Source organism: Amphiura filiformis, chromosome 6, assembly GCF_039555335.1.
Source record: "Amphiura filiformis chromosome 6, Afil_fr2py, whole genome shotgun sequence".
NCBI lineage: Eukaryota > Metazoa > Echinodermata > Ophiuroidea > Amphilepidida > Amphiuridae > Amphiura > Amphiura filiformis.
This window is the reverse complement of record NC_092633.1, coordinates 19,758,540-19,774,846: the sequence shown is the minus strand read 5'-3', so window position 1 is coordinate 19,774,846 and position 16,307 is coordinate 19,758,540. Positions and strand designations below refer to the sequence as shown.

The 16,307-nt window shown below is 38.7% G+C and overlaps 2 protein-coding genes across 3 annotated transcripts in view; one reads left to right on the top strand and one right to left on the bottom strand.

Annotated features, from left to right (window-relative positions):
- LOC140155123 (UPF0390 protein zgc136864-like) overlaps positions 1 to 16,307 on the bottom strand; it is a 166,993-nt gene that overhangs the window by 66,570 nt on the left and 84,116 nt on the right. The gene's annotated exons all lie outside the window — the stretch shown is intronic.
- Positions 5,343 to 13,052, top strand: LOC140154395 (uncharacterized). The gene is made up of 2 exons (XM_072176962.1): positions 5,343 to 5,585; positions 12,084 to 13,052. Exons 1-2 carry the CDS (start codon positions 5,343 to 5,345, stop codon positions 13,050 to 13,052), a joined length of 1,212 nt encoding a protein of 403 aa, XP_072033063.1.

Sequence of the window (16,307 nt, the reverse complement as noted above, 5' to 3'; positions counted from 1 at the left end):
TTGACAGTTAAAGTGACGAATAGTGAACTTAAACATGGCCAAAAATATGGCTTTAAGACTTTTTAAGTGACCAGTCCCTAAATTTAAAATGTAGCCATTTATATTTTTTGTGGTCAAGCATAATTATAGGATCTCTTACTGCTCTAAATTTGGTGTCAATATCATAATTACTTTTTGAGTTATAAGCAAAAAACTGAAATTAGATGATTTTTTTTCAACTTTTCAAATACATGTCTCTAAGGTACAAAAAATCCAATTTTAAAATGTGTGTTTTGGCCCATATCTCCTCAACCATAGCTTGGATTTTCATCAAATTTTACATGAAAATGGAGAAACTATTTATTTTTTCACTTATATAAAAACTATTGGATTTTCCTCACGTGATATAACGATACGGTCACTTTTTATATGCAATATCATGTATTTTACAGGGCGTGCTGTACATTATTAGCCTACGCGAACTACGTATTTTGCATAAAATGACGGTTTATTTTAAAAGACTACTGATTTAGTCGCCAGAAATACATAATATTTGTTGACATGAATTGATTGAAGTCTTTTAAAAGAGTGACTTTGGAAAAAAATTAATACTTAAATTAAAAAAAGCTAATTTGTAGACAATAATAACAAACTTTAATAATTTTCATCGTTTGCATCAAAAACGTATGTGGTATTTGCAACGAGTATATCGTGTAAATATAATTATAGTCGGCAGGAGTGGGCTTAAATTACATTTTATGACTGAAATCTATTAAAGCGCTTTCAAAGAAACTTACATTTGAAAAATAACAGCACATAAAAAGAGTAATTATTATAACATTACACATAATTCCTAAATCAGAATTTCATCTTCAGAAGATAGCAAACGTCATTGACTATTCACCTTCATATCCTATTATATAGACTAGTCGACTTCCTGCTGAGAAATAAAAGTCTTAGGTGCATTTTTTTAGTTAAAAACGGTATCTATGTTTTTAAAGTCAATTTGGGTATGCTGAATCCAACAATCATGGATACCATAAATAATTGTAATGTTTTGACATTCTAATTTGCATAAAAACAAAATAACCACCAAAATCATATTAGTATGTAAAACTCTAATTATTTTTGTGGTCATTTTGTTTGATGCAAATTAGCAGGTCAAAGCATATATTATTATTATTATTATTATTCATGGTTTATTCAATCACACTCGCAGCTAAAAGCTGAATTGCTGTGAAGCTCACATATAAAAAATACAATATACAACATGACATATAAAGGGTATTAAAGAACATCAAAAACACACATTTGACCAAACAGGCGAAACTCCCTCCCTGCAAACCTAATCCCAAAGTGGAAAAGTCCTCTGAAAAAGGAGAGGAGAAACACCCTGAGAAAAGTCTGAAAAGAGGGGGCTTCAAAAACAAAAAAAAACATTATGACCTATGAGTTGGCAATACTATCCAAAGCATAAATAAACACAAGATCGATATTGCACATAAGTTAAAGATACATTGTTCAGATGACATATATATTAAGCATTATTTAACAGGTTGACCATGTAAGGGATTGCACTATCACGATATCTATTTGTGCGCCACCTAGGAAGAGTAAGTTTGTGTCCATTTCTGAGCTCACGGCCATGTACTTTCACCCTTTCTTTGGGAAGCCATTCACGAAAAGAATCGGAATCCATGAGTTTTTGAGCAAATTCTAGGCAAATTTTTTCTCTTCTTTGTGTGAGTCTCTCAAGTGCGCAAGTACATTATTTTTGGTATCCGTGATTCATGGATTCAGCATAGGTCATGCCGATTTAAGGATGAATACAAGTAAATATAATAGTTCATGATTTAGAGATAAGTTACAACAAAAGATGAATGATCTTCATGATACAACATTACCTATATAACACAACAAACGCAGTATATAATACTAACACTAGTGGAAGTTTTGGATGAGAAAACGGACATTTTGATGAGAAACGGCCAAAATGGTGAGAATTTAATTTTCTCATTCTTTTGGATGAGAAAATAATAATGTTTATTTCGCGGGGATTAGCAATTCTCACCAGTTTTAATAAGACAATAATGATTGACAGACACACCAGGAAGTTTCTCATCCAAAAGAATGAGAAAATTAAATTCTCACCATTTTGGCCGATTCTCATCAAAATGTCCGTTTTCTCATCCAAAACTTCCACTAGTGTGGGGCGACGTAGTGATGGCTTTAGAGTTGCTCAGCTGTTCGTATGAGCTGGTCAAAGTTCAATCCAGTCAAGTCTTTGATGTTATCAATCCACGTCTTCTTTGGTCTTCCTCTCTTCCTTACCCCATCTGTACCTCCCTGTAGAATGGTGTTTGCATGCTAGACTGTTCTTCCACCTGATCACAGTCATGGCCAAACCACTGGAGTTGTCTTCTTTTCACAATGGAGATCAAGTGTTCATGCTCTCCAATGAAACTTTCCATCATTGCCCTTATACTTGTTTGTTGGTAGTATGGACCTGGAGGAGCCTTCTCATACAGTTCATCTCAAACGCGTTAATCCTCTTTCCCATCTCGACATTTAACGTCCAGGTTTCACACCCACAAGAAGAATGCTCTCAGGAGGCTCATTCTTGCTGCCATTGAGATGTTTTTGTCTCTCCAAATGGGTTTCAGATTGGCTAGTGATGATATCGCTATAGCGATTCTGTTTTTTGATTTTTTGTACTGATTTGGTATCATCTGTAATGGTTGCACTAAGGTATTTGAATTGTGTGACTGTTTCAAGTTCTTCCCCTCCAACATGAACTTCTGCATTTCCATCAGACCCCATCTTCAAGACCTTGCTCTTTGCAACACTGATTTCCATGGCAAGTCGCCTTACACTGTCATCTAGCCTTCTTGTGAGGTCACTTAGTTATTCAGGTTGTCCTGTCAAGAGGTCAATATCATCAGCGAATCGCAAGTTGGTAACCCATCGACCTCCGATACTGACTGTTCCCTCGAATCCATCAAGAGCTTCCATATACTCAAGGAAGATGTTAAAGATGGTTGGTGACTTAGACAACCTTGTCAGACTCCAACTCATCTCCTACAGTACAGCACTCTTAGATGTTGAACTTTCTCAGGATTACAAACATTGCTTCTTGCCAAACACGGTCAACCGCTTTTTTAAAACCAATGAAGTTGTGGAAAAGTGGGTTTTGATCTGTGCGGAATTTCTCACTCAGAATTCTCAGATTGAAGATTTGTCATACTGTGCTGCGTCCTTTTCTGAACCCTGCCTGTTCTTCTCCTATGATGCTCTCTGTTTGAGGTCGAAGTCTCTTTTAAGAAAAGAATGATTAGGAGAAGTATCTTGCTAGGATGACTGATCAAACTGATGGTGCGGTAGTTGTTGCAAGATTTAAGGTTGCTCTTCTTTGGAAGAGGAATGATGATGATGATCGATCGTGTCCATGAGGATGACCAAATTCATGATGTCCATACCTCATTGCAGAGTTTTGTGTAAGCCTCGATTGTTGTTTGGCCACCGCTTTTCAGCATCTCTGCCGGAACATTATCAATACCTGTTGACTTCCAATCTTTCTTATGGCCTCTTCGACCTCAGAAGCTCTCAGAGGTGAGGATTGGTGGATCTTCCTCTTGCTCTGTGTTTGCCATTGCCTTCAGCCTATTCAACAGGTTATGATCTGATATTAGGTTATAATTCTAGAGTTCTCACAATATTCCTTACATCTGTTGGATATTTTCTTCTTCTCAGTCAAAAGATGTCCATCTTTGTCCTCAATTACTGTTGTTCTACCGGCTTTCTTCTTTGTAAGGTCTCTGATGGTTTGAAAAGCTACTGCAGTGTTGTTACGCTCCATATTGGTGTTAATTGTATCACACTGATCATGGATCCACTGTTCCTTTGCTTGTTTAGCTGCGTTCTTTACTTCCCTGTTAATTCTGCTGTAGTTGGTATGGTCGCTGGACACTTATGAAACGCATCTTCGTCATCTCCCTGCTCCTGTCACATAATTGTAACACATCATCTGTCATCCATGCCTGTGATGTGTCAATGAAGTTTTCATTCAACTGGTTGTTAAAACTCTCGATATCCAAGTTGTCTGCTACAAGTGGATCAAATCTGTCTCCAATCTTAGCCTCAAATTCAGTAGCAATGTCGGGATCCTTGAGCTTTTCCAGATCAAACTTAACTCTATGTGACGTCTCTTTCCTCAACTTCTTCAGTTGTACTCTTATTGATGTCATCACCAAGTCATGGTCGCTTCCGATATCAGCGCCAGGAAAGGATCTTGTTTGAGCGAGGTTTACACTTGGTTGGATACGTTTACTGATCATGATGTTGTCAAACATGTTATGGACTTTGCCATCTGGTGAGGACAGGACAGGACAAGGTCGTAAAACTTTGCAAACTCAAGCAGGTTGTGACCCCTGTCGTTTGACACTCCCAGTCCAAATTTGCCAGCAGTACCCTGCCATGTTGGATATGCATCTGGTCCTACTTTTGCGTTCCCGTCACCGATTACGAGCAGGAGATCTTTCTTAGGAATTGTCATAATATGCCATAAAGTTGCTGGTTAAACATGCCCATTTCTTGATCTGATGCCGTACTGTACTTGTAGGTGCATATGCCTGGATGATTGAGATGATGAAAGGTTGTCCTGCTAACTTAACTAACCTAACTAACATAATTTATAATGCGCCTTTTCCTGTGGCTACAAAGCGCAACAAGCATATTAAAAAGAACAGCAAACATGATCAAATACAGAAAACAATATTATGGAAAAAGATATGTCTTGAGCATAGTTTTGAATGATTCAAGATTAGCAGCTTTTCTGATGAACCGGTAAGGTGTTCCACAAACGTGGAGCTGCCACTGAAAAGGCTCTATCACCAGCACCCTTCTTAGAACGAGGCACAAAGAAGGAAATAATATCTGCCGAGCGGGTCTTCATTGCCCTCTGGGATTATTTTTTTCACAGTGAGGCAGTTAGTTATGTACTGGGGAGAGAGTCCATTCAGAGATTTAAACACATAAAGCAGCGTCTTAAGCTTATATACAATCCTCTCACTGACAGGGAGCCAATGAAGTTAGCTCAAGAGAGGGGTAACATGCTCAAATTTTGGTTTGAGACATATTAAACGTGCACACTTATTTTTGCAACTTCTGCAAACGATTTAGATCTTTCTTAGATACCATTAAGTAACACAATACAATAATCAAGACGTGATATAATAACAGCTCTAGCTCTAACAGTATTATGGCAAGTATCATAATCAATGTATGGGCGAATTATGTAGATGTTTCTTATCAGCCAGTTGATAGACTTAGATAATTGAGTTACATGATCAGACATACACATTATGATGATCGAAAACAACCCCAAGGTTCCGAACAGACATAGAGGGAAATATCTCAACACCATCCAGAAGAAGACTGATGTTTTCCAATCTCTTCTGATGATACAGAGAAGAAGCGATGAAAAACTCCGTCTTGTCTTGGTTCAACCTGAGTTTGTTCTCAATCATCCAATGCTGAATGTCGGCAACACACTAATAGAAAGTTTAAAAAGGGCACATTGGACATCACCAGTAATGCTGGGATCAGGGGTGAGATATATCTGAATATCATCAGCATAAATGTGATATTTTACATCATGATACCGTAATATTCTACCAACAGCATGGGTATAGTAAACAAAACCCAAAGGTCCTGTAACTGAACCTTGTGGAAGGCCATATTCCATGTAAAGGTCTTCTGAATATGCACCAGAAACAAAAACTTGACATGATCTATTTTCAAGATAAGAACTAATAACCAACAATGGGCAGAACCAGTTACACCAAAATCATCTTGAAGCCTTTGCAGCATAATCCTATGGTCAACCGTATCAAATGCTGCTGATAGATTAAGCATCAGCAGCATAACAGCTTTTTGATCATCAAGGGCGCGCAAGAAGTCATTATGGACACAGGCTAAAACAGATTCTGTACTATGCTGACTCCAGGCTGACTGCAAAGGCTCAGATAGACTATGGGCATTAGTGTGTTCAATTAATTGAGAGGAAGCACACTTTTCCAACACCTTCGAAGTAAATTATAAATTTGCCACTAGGCGATAGTTACTAAGCACATTACAATTGAGAATGGATTTTTTTTTAGAACAGGAGTACACACTTAAAACTACGGGGTCAAAAAATGACCCAAACGGGGTCATTTTTGACCCCAGCATAGTTATCAACTAAACACCATACCACGGACGGGGTCATTTTGACCCCATTGATCAGGGTCATTGCAATGACTACGTATTTGGGTCAAATAGTAACCCCATTGGGGTCAAAATATTACCACATTTCGGGGTCAAATGAAAAAAGGGTTGCCTTATTTGGGTTTTTCAATATTGACCCCATTGGCCCTGGTCATTTCAATGACCACGTATTTTGGTCAAAATGTAACCCCATTGGGGTCAAAATATAACAACATTTCGGGGTCAAATGAAATGACCCATTTGAAAGGGTTGTTTATAATAGGGTTACTCAATAACCACATTTAGGGGTTGTTGGGATTTTTTAGTATGATGCGATGGATGGTATTGATATTGCTGGTCCCACCAGGACATAAGTGTGTCTCTGCACACTAGCATTACATAAGCAGCAAATTTATACATAATGCATCTGTGTATCACACTGACACGCCTCATGACAGTTCACGCATTATAAGCTTACATGATATCATTGATATGTAAGCTTATAACAACTGCAGCCAAGACATCCGGCCACGACAGCATGAAATTGTCCGAATCTGCGTTCATAGACATGGGTCTATGCATCCTTGCAGTCCCACTTTCCCAAGTAACTTTTCATATTCCATCATGCAGACACAGGACAATCCGCTCAGGCTGCACAATCAGAACAAAATAATATGGCGCTGATGTGACGCGGGAAGCGGATGCACGCCGTACGTGCAAATACGGTAGTTCCGAAATGCAAGTCATTATAAAGTTATAAAATGTTATGATACCAAACATGCCTATGTGGTCATGACCCTTTGGCATGAAATTAATGGATATCTACCGTACCGTAAACCCACTTTTATAAACGCAAAATAAGTCTCGTCATTTGAGACGTGAACACGATATAACGTGTTATCATTTTAAAATCTGTTTTGTTTAATTTGGCTGTGTTTGTTTGTTTGTTTCTTTTCAATGCGTAATTATCTATGCCCGTGCAACGGTGCATAGATATTGTATTTGTTGTGTTTAGGCTTCTCCTTCTCCGTCTTCTCCTTCTTCTTCTCACGCTTCCTTTGCACTCCTCTAGCTCAAGAACTAAAGTATCCTCGGGGCCCATACTTGGTATAATGATGGCCCATGACTCCTAGAAATTTCCTAGCGTGGCTCCGACCCCAGAGGTCAAAGGTCATGGGCTGTAGGGGGCAATATGTGTAAAATTTGAAGCATCTCTAGTCCAAGAACTATAGCACCCTCAGGGTTCATACTTAGTATAATGATGGCCCATGACCCCTAGAAGTAACTTATGGTAGCCACGACCCCAGAGGTCAAAGGTCACAGGCTATAGGGGGCAATATGTGTAATTTTTAAAACCACTTTAGCTCAAGAACTATAGCGCCCTCAGGGTTCTTGCTTGGTACAATGATGTCCCATGACCCTTAGATATTTCCTGCAGTAACATCGACCCTAGAGGTCAAAGGTCATGGGCTACAGTCAGCAATATGTGTAAAATTTCAAACAGCTCTAGCTCAAGAACTACAGCACCCTCAGGGTTCATACTTGGTACAATGATGACCCATGACAGTTGATGTATTTTATATCAGTCGCATCCCCAGAGGTCAAAGTCTAAAGGCTTTAAAAGCAAAATAGGTATGACCTATTAACACAGTGTAGCGCAATAGGTAGTATTTTGTTAGCTCCTTGTGTTTGCAATGATAAAGGTCTGAATCGTACGTCAAGGAAACTAATCACTTGACAAAAACTCCCTGAAAAGGGAATGTGTAAGTATTTTGATTTTTGATTTTGGACCACCTCAAAAGGTTGTCATGATGGGACAAGGGGTGTGGTTGGTTCAGGGGGGATATTAGAGAGAGTGTGGTCCAGTCTGGTGGTGTTTTAGAGAGAGTGAGGGTCTGATGGGGTATAAGAGAGAGTGAAGGCTTGGTAGGGAATTAGAGAGAGTGCGTGCCAGTCTGGTGGTGTTTTAGAGCGAGTGAGTGTCTGGTGGAGTATAAGAGAGAGTGAGGGTCTGGTGGGGTATTAGAGAGAGAGTGGTACAGTCTGGTCGTGTTTTAGAGAGAGAGTGTGTATAGTGGAGTATAAGAGAGAGTGAAGGCTTGGTGGGGTATTAGAGAGAGTGCGGGTCAGTCTGGTGGTGTTTTAGAGTGAGTGTCTGATGGAGTATAAGAGAGAGTGAGGGTCTGGTGGGGTATTAGAGAGAGTGTGGTCCAGTCTGGTGGTGTTTCAGAGAGAGTGATGGTCTGGTGGAGTATAGGAGAGAGTGAGGGTCTGATGGGGTATAAGAGAGAGTGTGGTCCAGTCTGGTGGTGTTTTAGAGAGAGTGATGGTCTCATGGGGTATAAAAGAGAGTGAAGGCTTGGTAGGGTATTAGAGAGAGTGTGGGCCAGTCCAGTGTTATGAGCATTACATCAAATGAAAGCTTATATCAAATGAAAGTGCTTTCACATGGTGCTCCCCAAGTTTTCGTTTGTGAATAGGGGAAGGGGGTTAGGTGTGGTCACGGGCATAGATATTCGTGTTTGGTAAAACACATTACTGTGGCATCTAGTCTTCATTTTCTGTTTTATCTGGGTTTTATATGGAAACTACTTAAGATCTTTTCTGAGGATTCGATGAACAGTTGTACGCGGTACGTTGTTCTCCATTGAAAGTCGATATACTGATCACCTTGGGCATTTCGCCACCGCTCTTCGTATGACATCAATGTTTGTAGCCGATCTTCCTGTTCTTCCACGTCCTGCCCGAAGTAGATCATGAACAGATCCAGTTGATAGGAATTTCAGCACTAGTTGCTGGATTGTATTTCGGCTGGGTACTAGTGCATAATTTACATTAAACTGTTCCCTAAACATTGCTTCAGTGAGTTTGTCCGACTTTGTCTCGGCAAAGAACCACACGACCTGAATCCGTTGATCTATAGGAAATTCATCTTCACTTCAACTGTTTTAAAGTAAAGTTTAATATTGTCAATATATCCTAATTAGGGACCGATCGTTATTTAAGGCAGGGGGGGGAATGGGTGTTTTGGCAAAAATATCGACAAAAAATTTCGCGTTCCCCCCTCGCGTCCGCTCAAAATGTTCGCGTTCCCCTTGTTTTCCCAATTTTCTCCATTTAAAATTTAACAATCCCCTCCTGGTTCAACTAAAATTTCAGGTTCCCCCCTCAAGACCACAAAAAATTTCGTGTTCCCCCTAAATTTACCCATCCCCCCTGCCATAAATAACGATCGCTCCCTTATAATCTAAAACAGCAGTCACGCTTACGCTAAGCCATGTAATCCATGAATGTTCATACCTAAATGTAGTGTGCGCAGTGAGTGAACCAACTCTATTGTTCAGGGAAGCACATCATTCATGTTCTTGAACAAAGAACACATGAGCCTGCTTTTGTGGGTTTGATACACACATATGTACAGTCGCACAGTAAGGTCAAAGGGTTATCAATAATGCTGTTTTTGGTATCAGAATAATTCTCAAAGATCAATCTATATGAATATGTTCTCCATTTTGGTATGAAGTAGGAAATAGTTGAGATATGGCCAATTCACAATGTTAAGTTACTTTTGGGACACGCTGTACAACCTACTTTTACTTTTGGGGAGAAAAAAAGAAAGATGAAAGGGATAGACACAGTTAGCGTCCACACTTTCTGCAACTGATATCACATTCGGTAATCGCCCCTTGGATCAAGCGCTATACCCTATACTAAGGACAAAACCCATTGTCCTAGACTAATGACTAATGACTAATGCAGTTAAAAGAGTTGACGAATCGTGATGAGACACCAAATGCTATCTTCAGTAGATAGCGAAAGAAAATGAAAAATCAAAAAAATATACCCAAAGACATTCTTAACACGAGCGCGTGCTGTGCGAGTTAATAAAAAGACATTCGGCCTAAAGCTGAGCGATTAAAAAGAGTCTAAAAATAGAGAAAGATTTAGGAGGAACATGAGGCTATAATATTGATATAAAATTTCTACAGGGGACATAATGTACTAGAAAAAATTCAAACATGACTAATGCAGTTAAAAGAGTTGATGAATCGGGATGAGACACTAAATGCTATCTTCAGTAGATAGCGATATAAAAAAAAAAATCAAAATTAAAAATATACCCGAAGACTTTTTTAACACGAGCGAGTGCTGCACGCGTTAAAAAAAAGCATTCGACCTCATGCTTAATCATGCTTAGTTATTAACAGAGTCTGAAATAGAGAAAGTTGAAGTCCGGAACGTGATGAGGCTATAATTTAGACATTTCAGAACGGGACTTATGTACAAGAAAGAAAATTACCCGACATGTGATGAAATGAAAATATCATGGGATTTTTTTAAAACATGACTCATGCAGATAATGCTGCATGTAAATATTGTCGCAGATAATGTAGGTAAATAATATCGCAGATAAAACTATTACAAGAACATTGTACATTGTATGTGGTGTTGTACTGGCAATGACACCTTTTAATTTCACTGCAGATTAAAATTGATATTGAATTTCCTAACACTGAATAGTAACCGAAATGGTAACCTGAGCTTTATTCCTTTTTCTTTTAAACCAATCCTCTTACATCCCATGCAAACGATTTTTACACATCTCACACTGCAATAAATAGCTTTACATTTCCAAATCTTTATATGCTAATATTACATTATTGATTTAAAAGAGAAAAAAAAGTATCCAAACAGTTGGGCGCCCATTCCTTTTTTAAAGGAATTTTTATTAGCAGCAGAACTCTCTGTCGAGTGTTGAAGAAGTCTAAGGGTTTTACGTGATAAAGTCATATACTTTCTTACTTAACTTATCTTTGAAATGGATAATTGTAGTGTTTCAGTTGGCACTAGTCCCATTTTAACCGTCGGAAAGAAAGACGGGTGACCGCTAGTTATGTAAACATACAGTGTAATTTGGGTGGGACAGTGGGAAGTGGGACACTTACTACACTACTGTTAGTAGAAAGAGACGCGTAGGCATAGAAGTTATACACCAGGCACAAAACATAACTAGCGGTCACCCGTCTTTCTTTCCGACGGTTAAAATGGGACTAGTGCCAACTGAAACACTACAATTATCCATTTCAAAGATAAGTTAAGTAAGAAAGTATTTGATTTTGACGAGTTATATTCATCCTTGCTGTTCAATAACTTGATAATTTTGGATTATTCTGAAATATACATTTTGTTAATTGGTCTTTGCTTTCTCATTTGACACCCTGTTCGTGAAAAACGAACAAGAATTGACCAAGATATGCGCCTCCAAAGCCTCAAACCCCAAAATCAAAAGTTGCATTTTCAACGATTTTCAATGGGAACGCATCGTTGTATTGCACACAAGCACCACGGGCCAATCAAAAAAACACAAAGAGTAACAGGCACAATTGAATCGTTAAAATTGCAACTTTTCATTTTGGGGTTTGAGAGTTTGAGGCGCATATCTTGGTCAATTCTTGCTCAATGTTCACGAACAGGGTGTCAAATGAGAAAGAAAAGTCCAATTAACAAAATGTTCTTTTTGTGCCTGGTGTAGGTCTAATGCCTGGAAGAAGTATTATAGAGACAAGGCAGACCTTGCAGAGTATAACAAACTACAAGAAAGATGTGAGGATCGGGCTCTCACCGGATAGCGACGTTTACACAGTATTTTTGTTTGATCCGAGAGCATATCAGACACACTAAATTGCATCCTGAATACGAGGAATATCCTTCTGATATCAAATAGGCTTCATTTTGATTTCTTGAAGTTCGCGATATCATACAAATTTTATGACATATTTTTAAAAATGATATTTTTTGACATTTACAGTCCTCAAAGAAAAGTTGTATGTTTGGGTGTTTGTATGTGCATTGATTTTAAGGTTAGGGTGCTAACGAACTGTTCAGAAGAGAGGACTCTAGAATTATGGAATGACCAGATAGTGGAAACAACACAAAAACTGGCCATGGATATTGCAGGAAAGAAACCAAAGACTCGAGAAACAAAGATATCAGATTCGACCAGAACACTCATGGAGAAGAGAAGATCGATGAAAGCAGAGGGAACAAACATACAGCGGGTTGAATATACAGAAACCTGCAAGACAATCAGGAAAAAGCTACGGGAAGATATACGGAGCTACAACACCAAGATGATCAAATCCACAATTGAGGAAAACAAAAGTCTGAAGAAAACATATAAGAAACTAGCGCAGGGGAAACAGAAAATTACAAGCCTCCTCGATAGTAATGGGCAAGAAATCACAGACCAAGACGAAATTCTGAAAAGGATAGAAGAATTCTATGAACAACTATATGCCAGTGACACAGAAACAGATGAACCAGGAGAACCACAAGAAGAAATACCCAATGTCACAAATTGGGAGGTACAGCATGCTGTAAACCAAATGAAGAGAGGAAAGTCTCCTGGACCGGACAATGTGCTCATCGACACAATCAAAGAAGGAGGGGACATCATAACCAAAGAACTAGCAAAGCTGTATACAACATGTATGCAAAAAGGGAGAGTGCCACATCAGTGGAAAGAAGCCACTATGATCATTTTGCACAAGAAGGGGGACAAGCGAGACCTAAAGAACTATAGACCCATCAGTCTCCTCTCAAACTTGTACAAGCTGTACACAAGGTTACTAACAAACCGACTTGAAATCATCCTAGACGGAAATCAACCAAGGGAACAGGCAGGCTTCAGGAAAGGCTTTTCAACCATGGATCACATCCACACCATCAACCAACTAAAGGAGAAATGCCAGAAGTATAACATTCCGCTCTGCGTAGCTTTTATGATTACGAGAAGGCATTTGATTCTGTTGAAAACAGTTCAGTCCTGAATGCACTCAAAGAACAAGGAATCAACAATGCATACCTGAAAATCTTCAAAGACATCTACTCAGATTGCTACAACACAGTCAAAATGCACAAAGACAGTGACAGAATTATGATAAAGAAGGGCGTGCGTCAGGGGGGACACTATCTCACCGAAGCTTTTTACAGCCACCCTAGAAGGAATTTTCAAAACACTCGACTGGAGCAAGAAAGGAATCAACATAAACGGAGAGCACATGAGCCACTTACGCTTTGCAGATGACATTGTCACAATATCAAGCAACTTAAATGAACTTGAGACAATGCTGCAAGAGTTGGATGAGGCAAGCAGGGTAACCGGATTAAAAATGAATATGAAGAAAACAAAGGTCATGAAAGGATTAGAAACAGTCCCAAAGACAGTGAAAGTAAAAGGGGTTGAAATTGAGCAGGTCGAGGAATATGTATATCTTGGACAACGCTTCTCTCTTCGAGACAAAAACCAAGACTCTGAAATTCGAAGGAGAATTAAAGCCGGGTGGCAAGCTTTTGGAAGATACAGCACCATCATGAAAGGCAATCTTCCAATATGCCTTAAACGAAAGGTCTACAACCAATGCATCCTCCCAGCTATTTCATATGGGGCAGAATCATGGACCTTAACATCAAAAATGGAAAGAAAACTAGCAGCAGCTCAGCACAACATGGAGAGAAGTATATTAAACATCACCTACAAGGACAGGAAAACAAACAAATGGATCAGGGAGCAGACCCAAGTTCAAGACATCTTGGAAAGCAGAAAATGGACCTGGGCCGGCCATATCAGCCGCAGACAAGACAATCGTTGGAGCTCAACACTCACACATTGGACACCTTATGGGAGGAAGCGAAATAGAGGACGCCAACGGAAGCGATGGAGGGACGAGCTGCAAAACTACTGGGGAGAAGTGAACTGGTACCAACAAGCACAAAACAGAGACACATGGAGACATCATGCTGAGGCCTTCATCCTGCAGTGGATTGATAATGGCTGAAAAAGTAAAAAAAAAGCAAGCTAACGAACTTTTCGCGCTAACGAACTTTTCGGAATAGTGACTAGTGACCCCTTTTTATTTTTCGAACTAGCGGTCAGCGGATCCACAAATGAGATAACCAGGAAGATAACGGTTGAGATTAAACCTAATGATTATGCATTATGCTACACAACAGATTCTAGAATCCGTGGCTACACGTAGGGTCTAGTGTACACGTACCATCTGATAATACAATGTATACTGGTATAATTATTAAAGGAATATCTATTGCAAAAACAAGTTTAACTTATAAATATTACATTACAAGTTGAACACTCGTTGCAATTTTTTTATTCGTATTTCTCCTGAAAAAAGACAAACTGTGTTTGGTAAAATGCTGGCTCGTACGACCCTTTTCAGCATTCGAAGCGAAATTGATTTCCAATGCATGACGTCATTATATGAATAATAGTCACCTCCGCAGCCAGTTTTGTTACGCGTAACCAAACTGGCTGCGGAGGAGACTATATGTTTCCAAATACGGAGAACTCTTTTAATGTTCATTGATGTATGTAAAGCGCGACCTTCACCACGAAAATTGGGAAGGCCACAAACGAGAAGTTCCTGATAGATGCACACAGGTCTGTGGGCCATGGAATTTTGTCATTTGCATAAGAAATACAATATTAAATCCTTTTCTAGCACGCCAATGGTATGTTATGCTCAAATTCTGATCATACGGTGAAATTCATTTAAATATTTGTTTTATTTTTTAGTTCAACTATTGCTCATCAAGTTGATATACATATGAATTTTAAAATCATATTTTACTAATAATATTATATAATAAAGAAGCGTCCTGGTTTTATCCATATGTGTAAAAACCATTAAATTTGTAATACTTGATTCAGAGTTTTTTTCTGATAAAAACAACAGTATAATTATATTCTGTTCATTGACAGTATTGATAGTCCGTTCTCTCAAAGCTGGCCAAGTTCATATCATGACATCACTGTAGTTTCTAGGTCAAATCTGTCTCGTTCGAAGGAACTCACCGCTTGTAGTTGGGTTTTGTGGAATATTAATTTTAAACGACTTATTTTCACAAAAAAGGAGTCATTTTCATTATTGTCATAACATATTAGCTTGCCAATGATATGATGTTGTCCGAGCAATATATACATGCCCTTTAAAGTCTAAAGGGTAATTTGGGAACACCTTTACACAATGCTAAAAGTTATCAGTCCTTTTTTTAGCTTATTGGAAGCAGAACTCTCCGTCAAGTGTCGAAGAAGTTGCGTTGGGAAAGTGAGTATAGTCTATCTCTGAACGTTCTCTTAAAAAGGTCCATGACCTGGTTACCACTTCAGGAGTGCACGATCGGGTCATTCGGCTTACGAACTAACAGCTAAAATAATTACGTAAACATTTTGTATTAAGATCAAGAGTTAAAATCTTTCTATAAAAATTATGATTCTGTGAATGTTTTTCTTGAAAAATTAACACGTATAGATTGCCAAAATGTCCAATACTGCAATAATGGAACGACATATCGTCCGTATATGTTATGAACATCAAAACCATTGGTATAGTCCTATACCATTAATTTTGATGCACATACACCTCCAAATGCAGTAGATCGCTCATCATCTTATGCGAGTGTCTTAAACTTATTTTGCTAAAATTAATGATATTTTTGAAATCGTGACTAGTTTAAATCTGATGTAACGCGTGTTTGTAGAGTAAGAATGTATCAGTAAATTTTATAAAATCTCCTACTTGTGGTGATCTCATATTCCGAACCGTGCATATTGTTTTTCAAAGCTATCTGGGCCAGCATGCATCTTATAATAATTAGCCTACACTTGCTATCCAGGCTTGTACAGTTTTATTGTATGAGCTTGGAACGGTCCACGGATTTCCCATGGATTAGCATGTGTCCCTCACGGACCAACCGGGGTAAACAAACAAACAAACAATGACAAAGATCTCGCAGTCGCCAGGGGAGATCTTCGGGCAAACATGTCCATTAGAGACTGATCAGCATGTATGATAGGTGTCTGAACGCTGAACGATTTACCCAAGATTAATTAAGTAACCAAAAAAAGTAAATTTATGTAATGTAAATTATTACGTTAGAGCGCCCAATTGCATGTTCATGGGAAAGTCCAAGAAAATTATAAAGAATACAACTTCAGCTCCGTTACAACCCCTTATCACACGGTATAGGCTTTGGTACAACTTATCAAAAAGAAGTCAGATAATCAT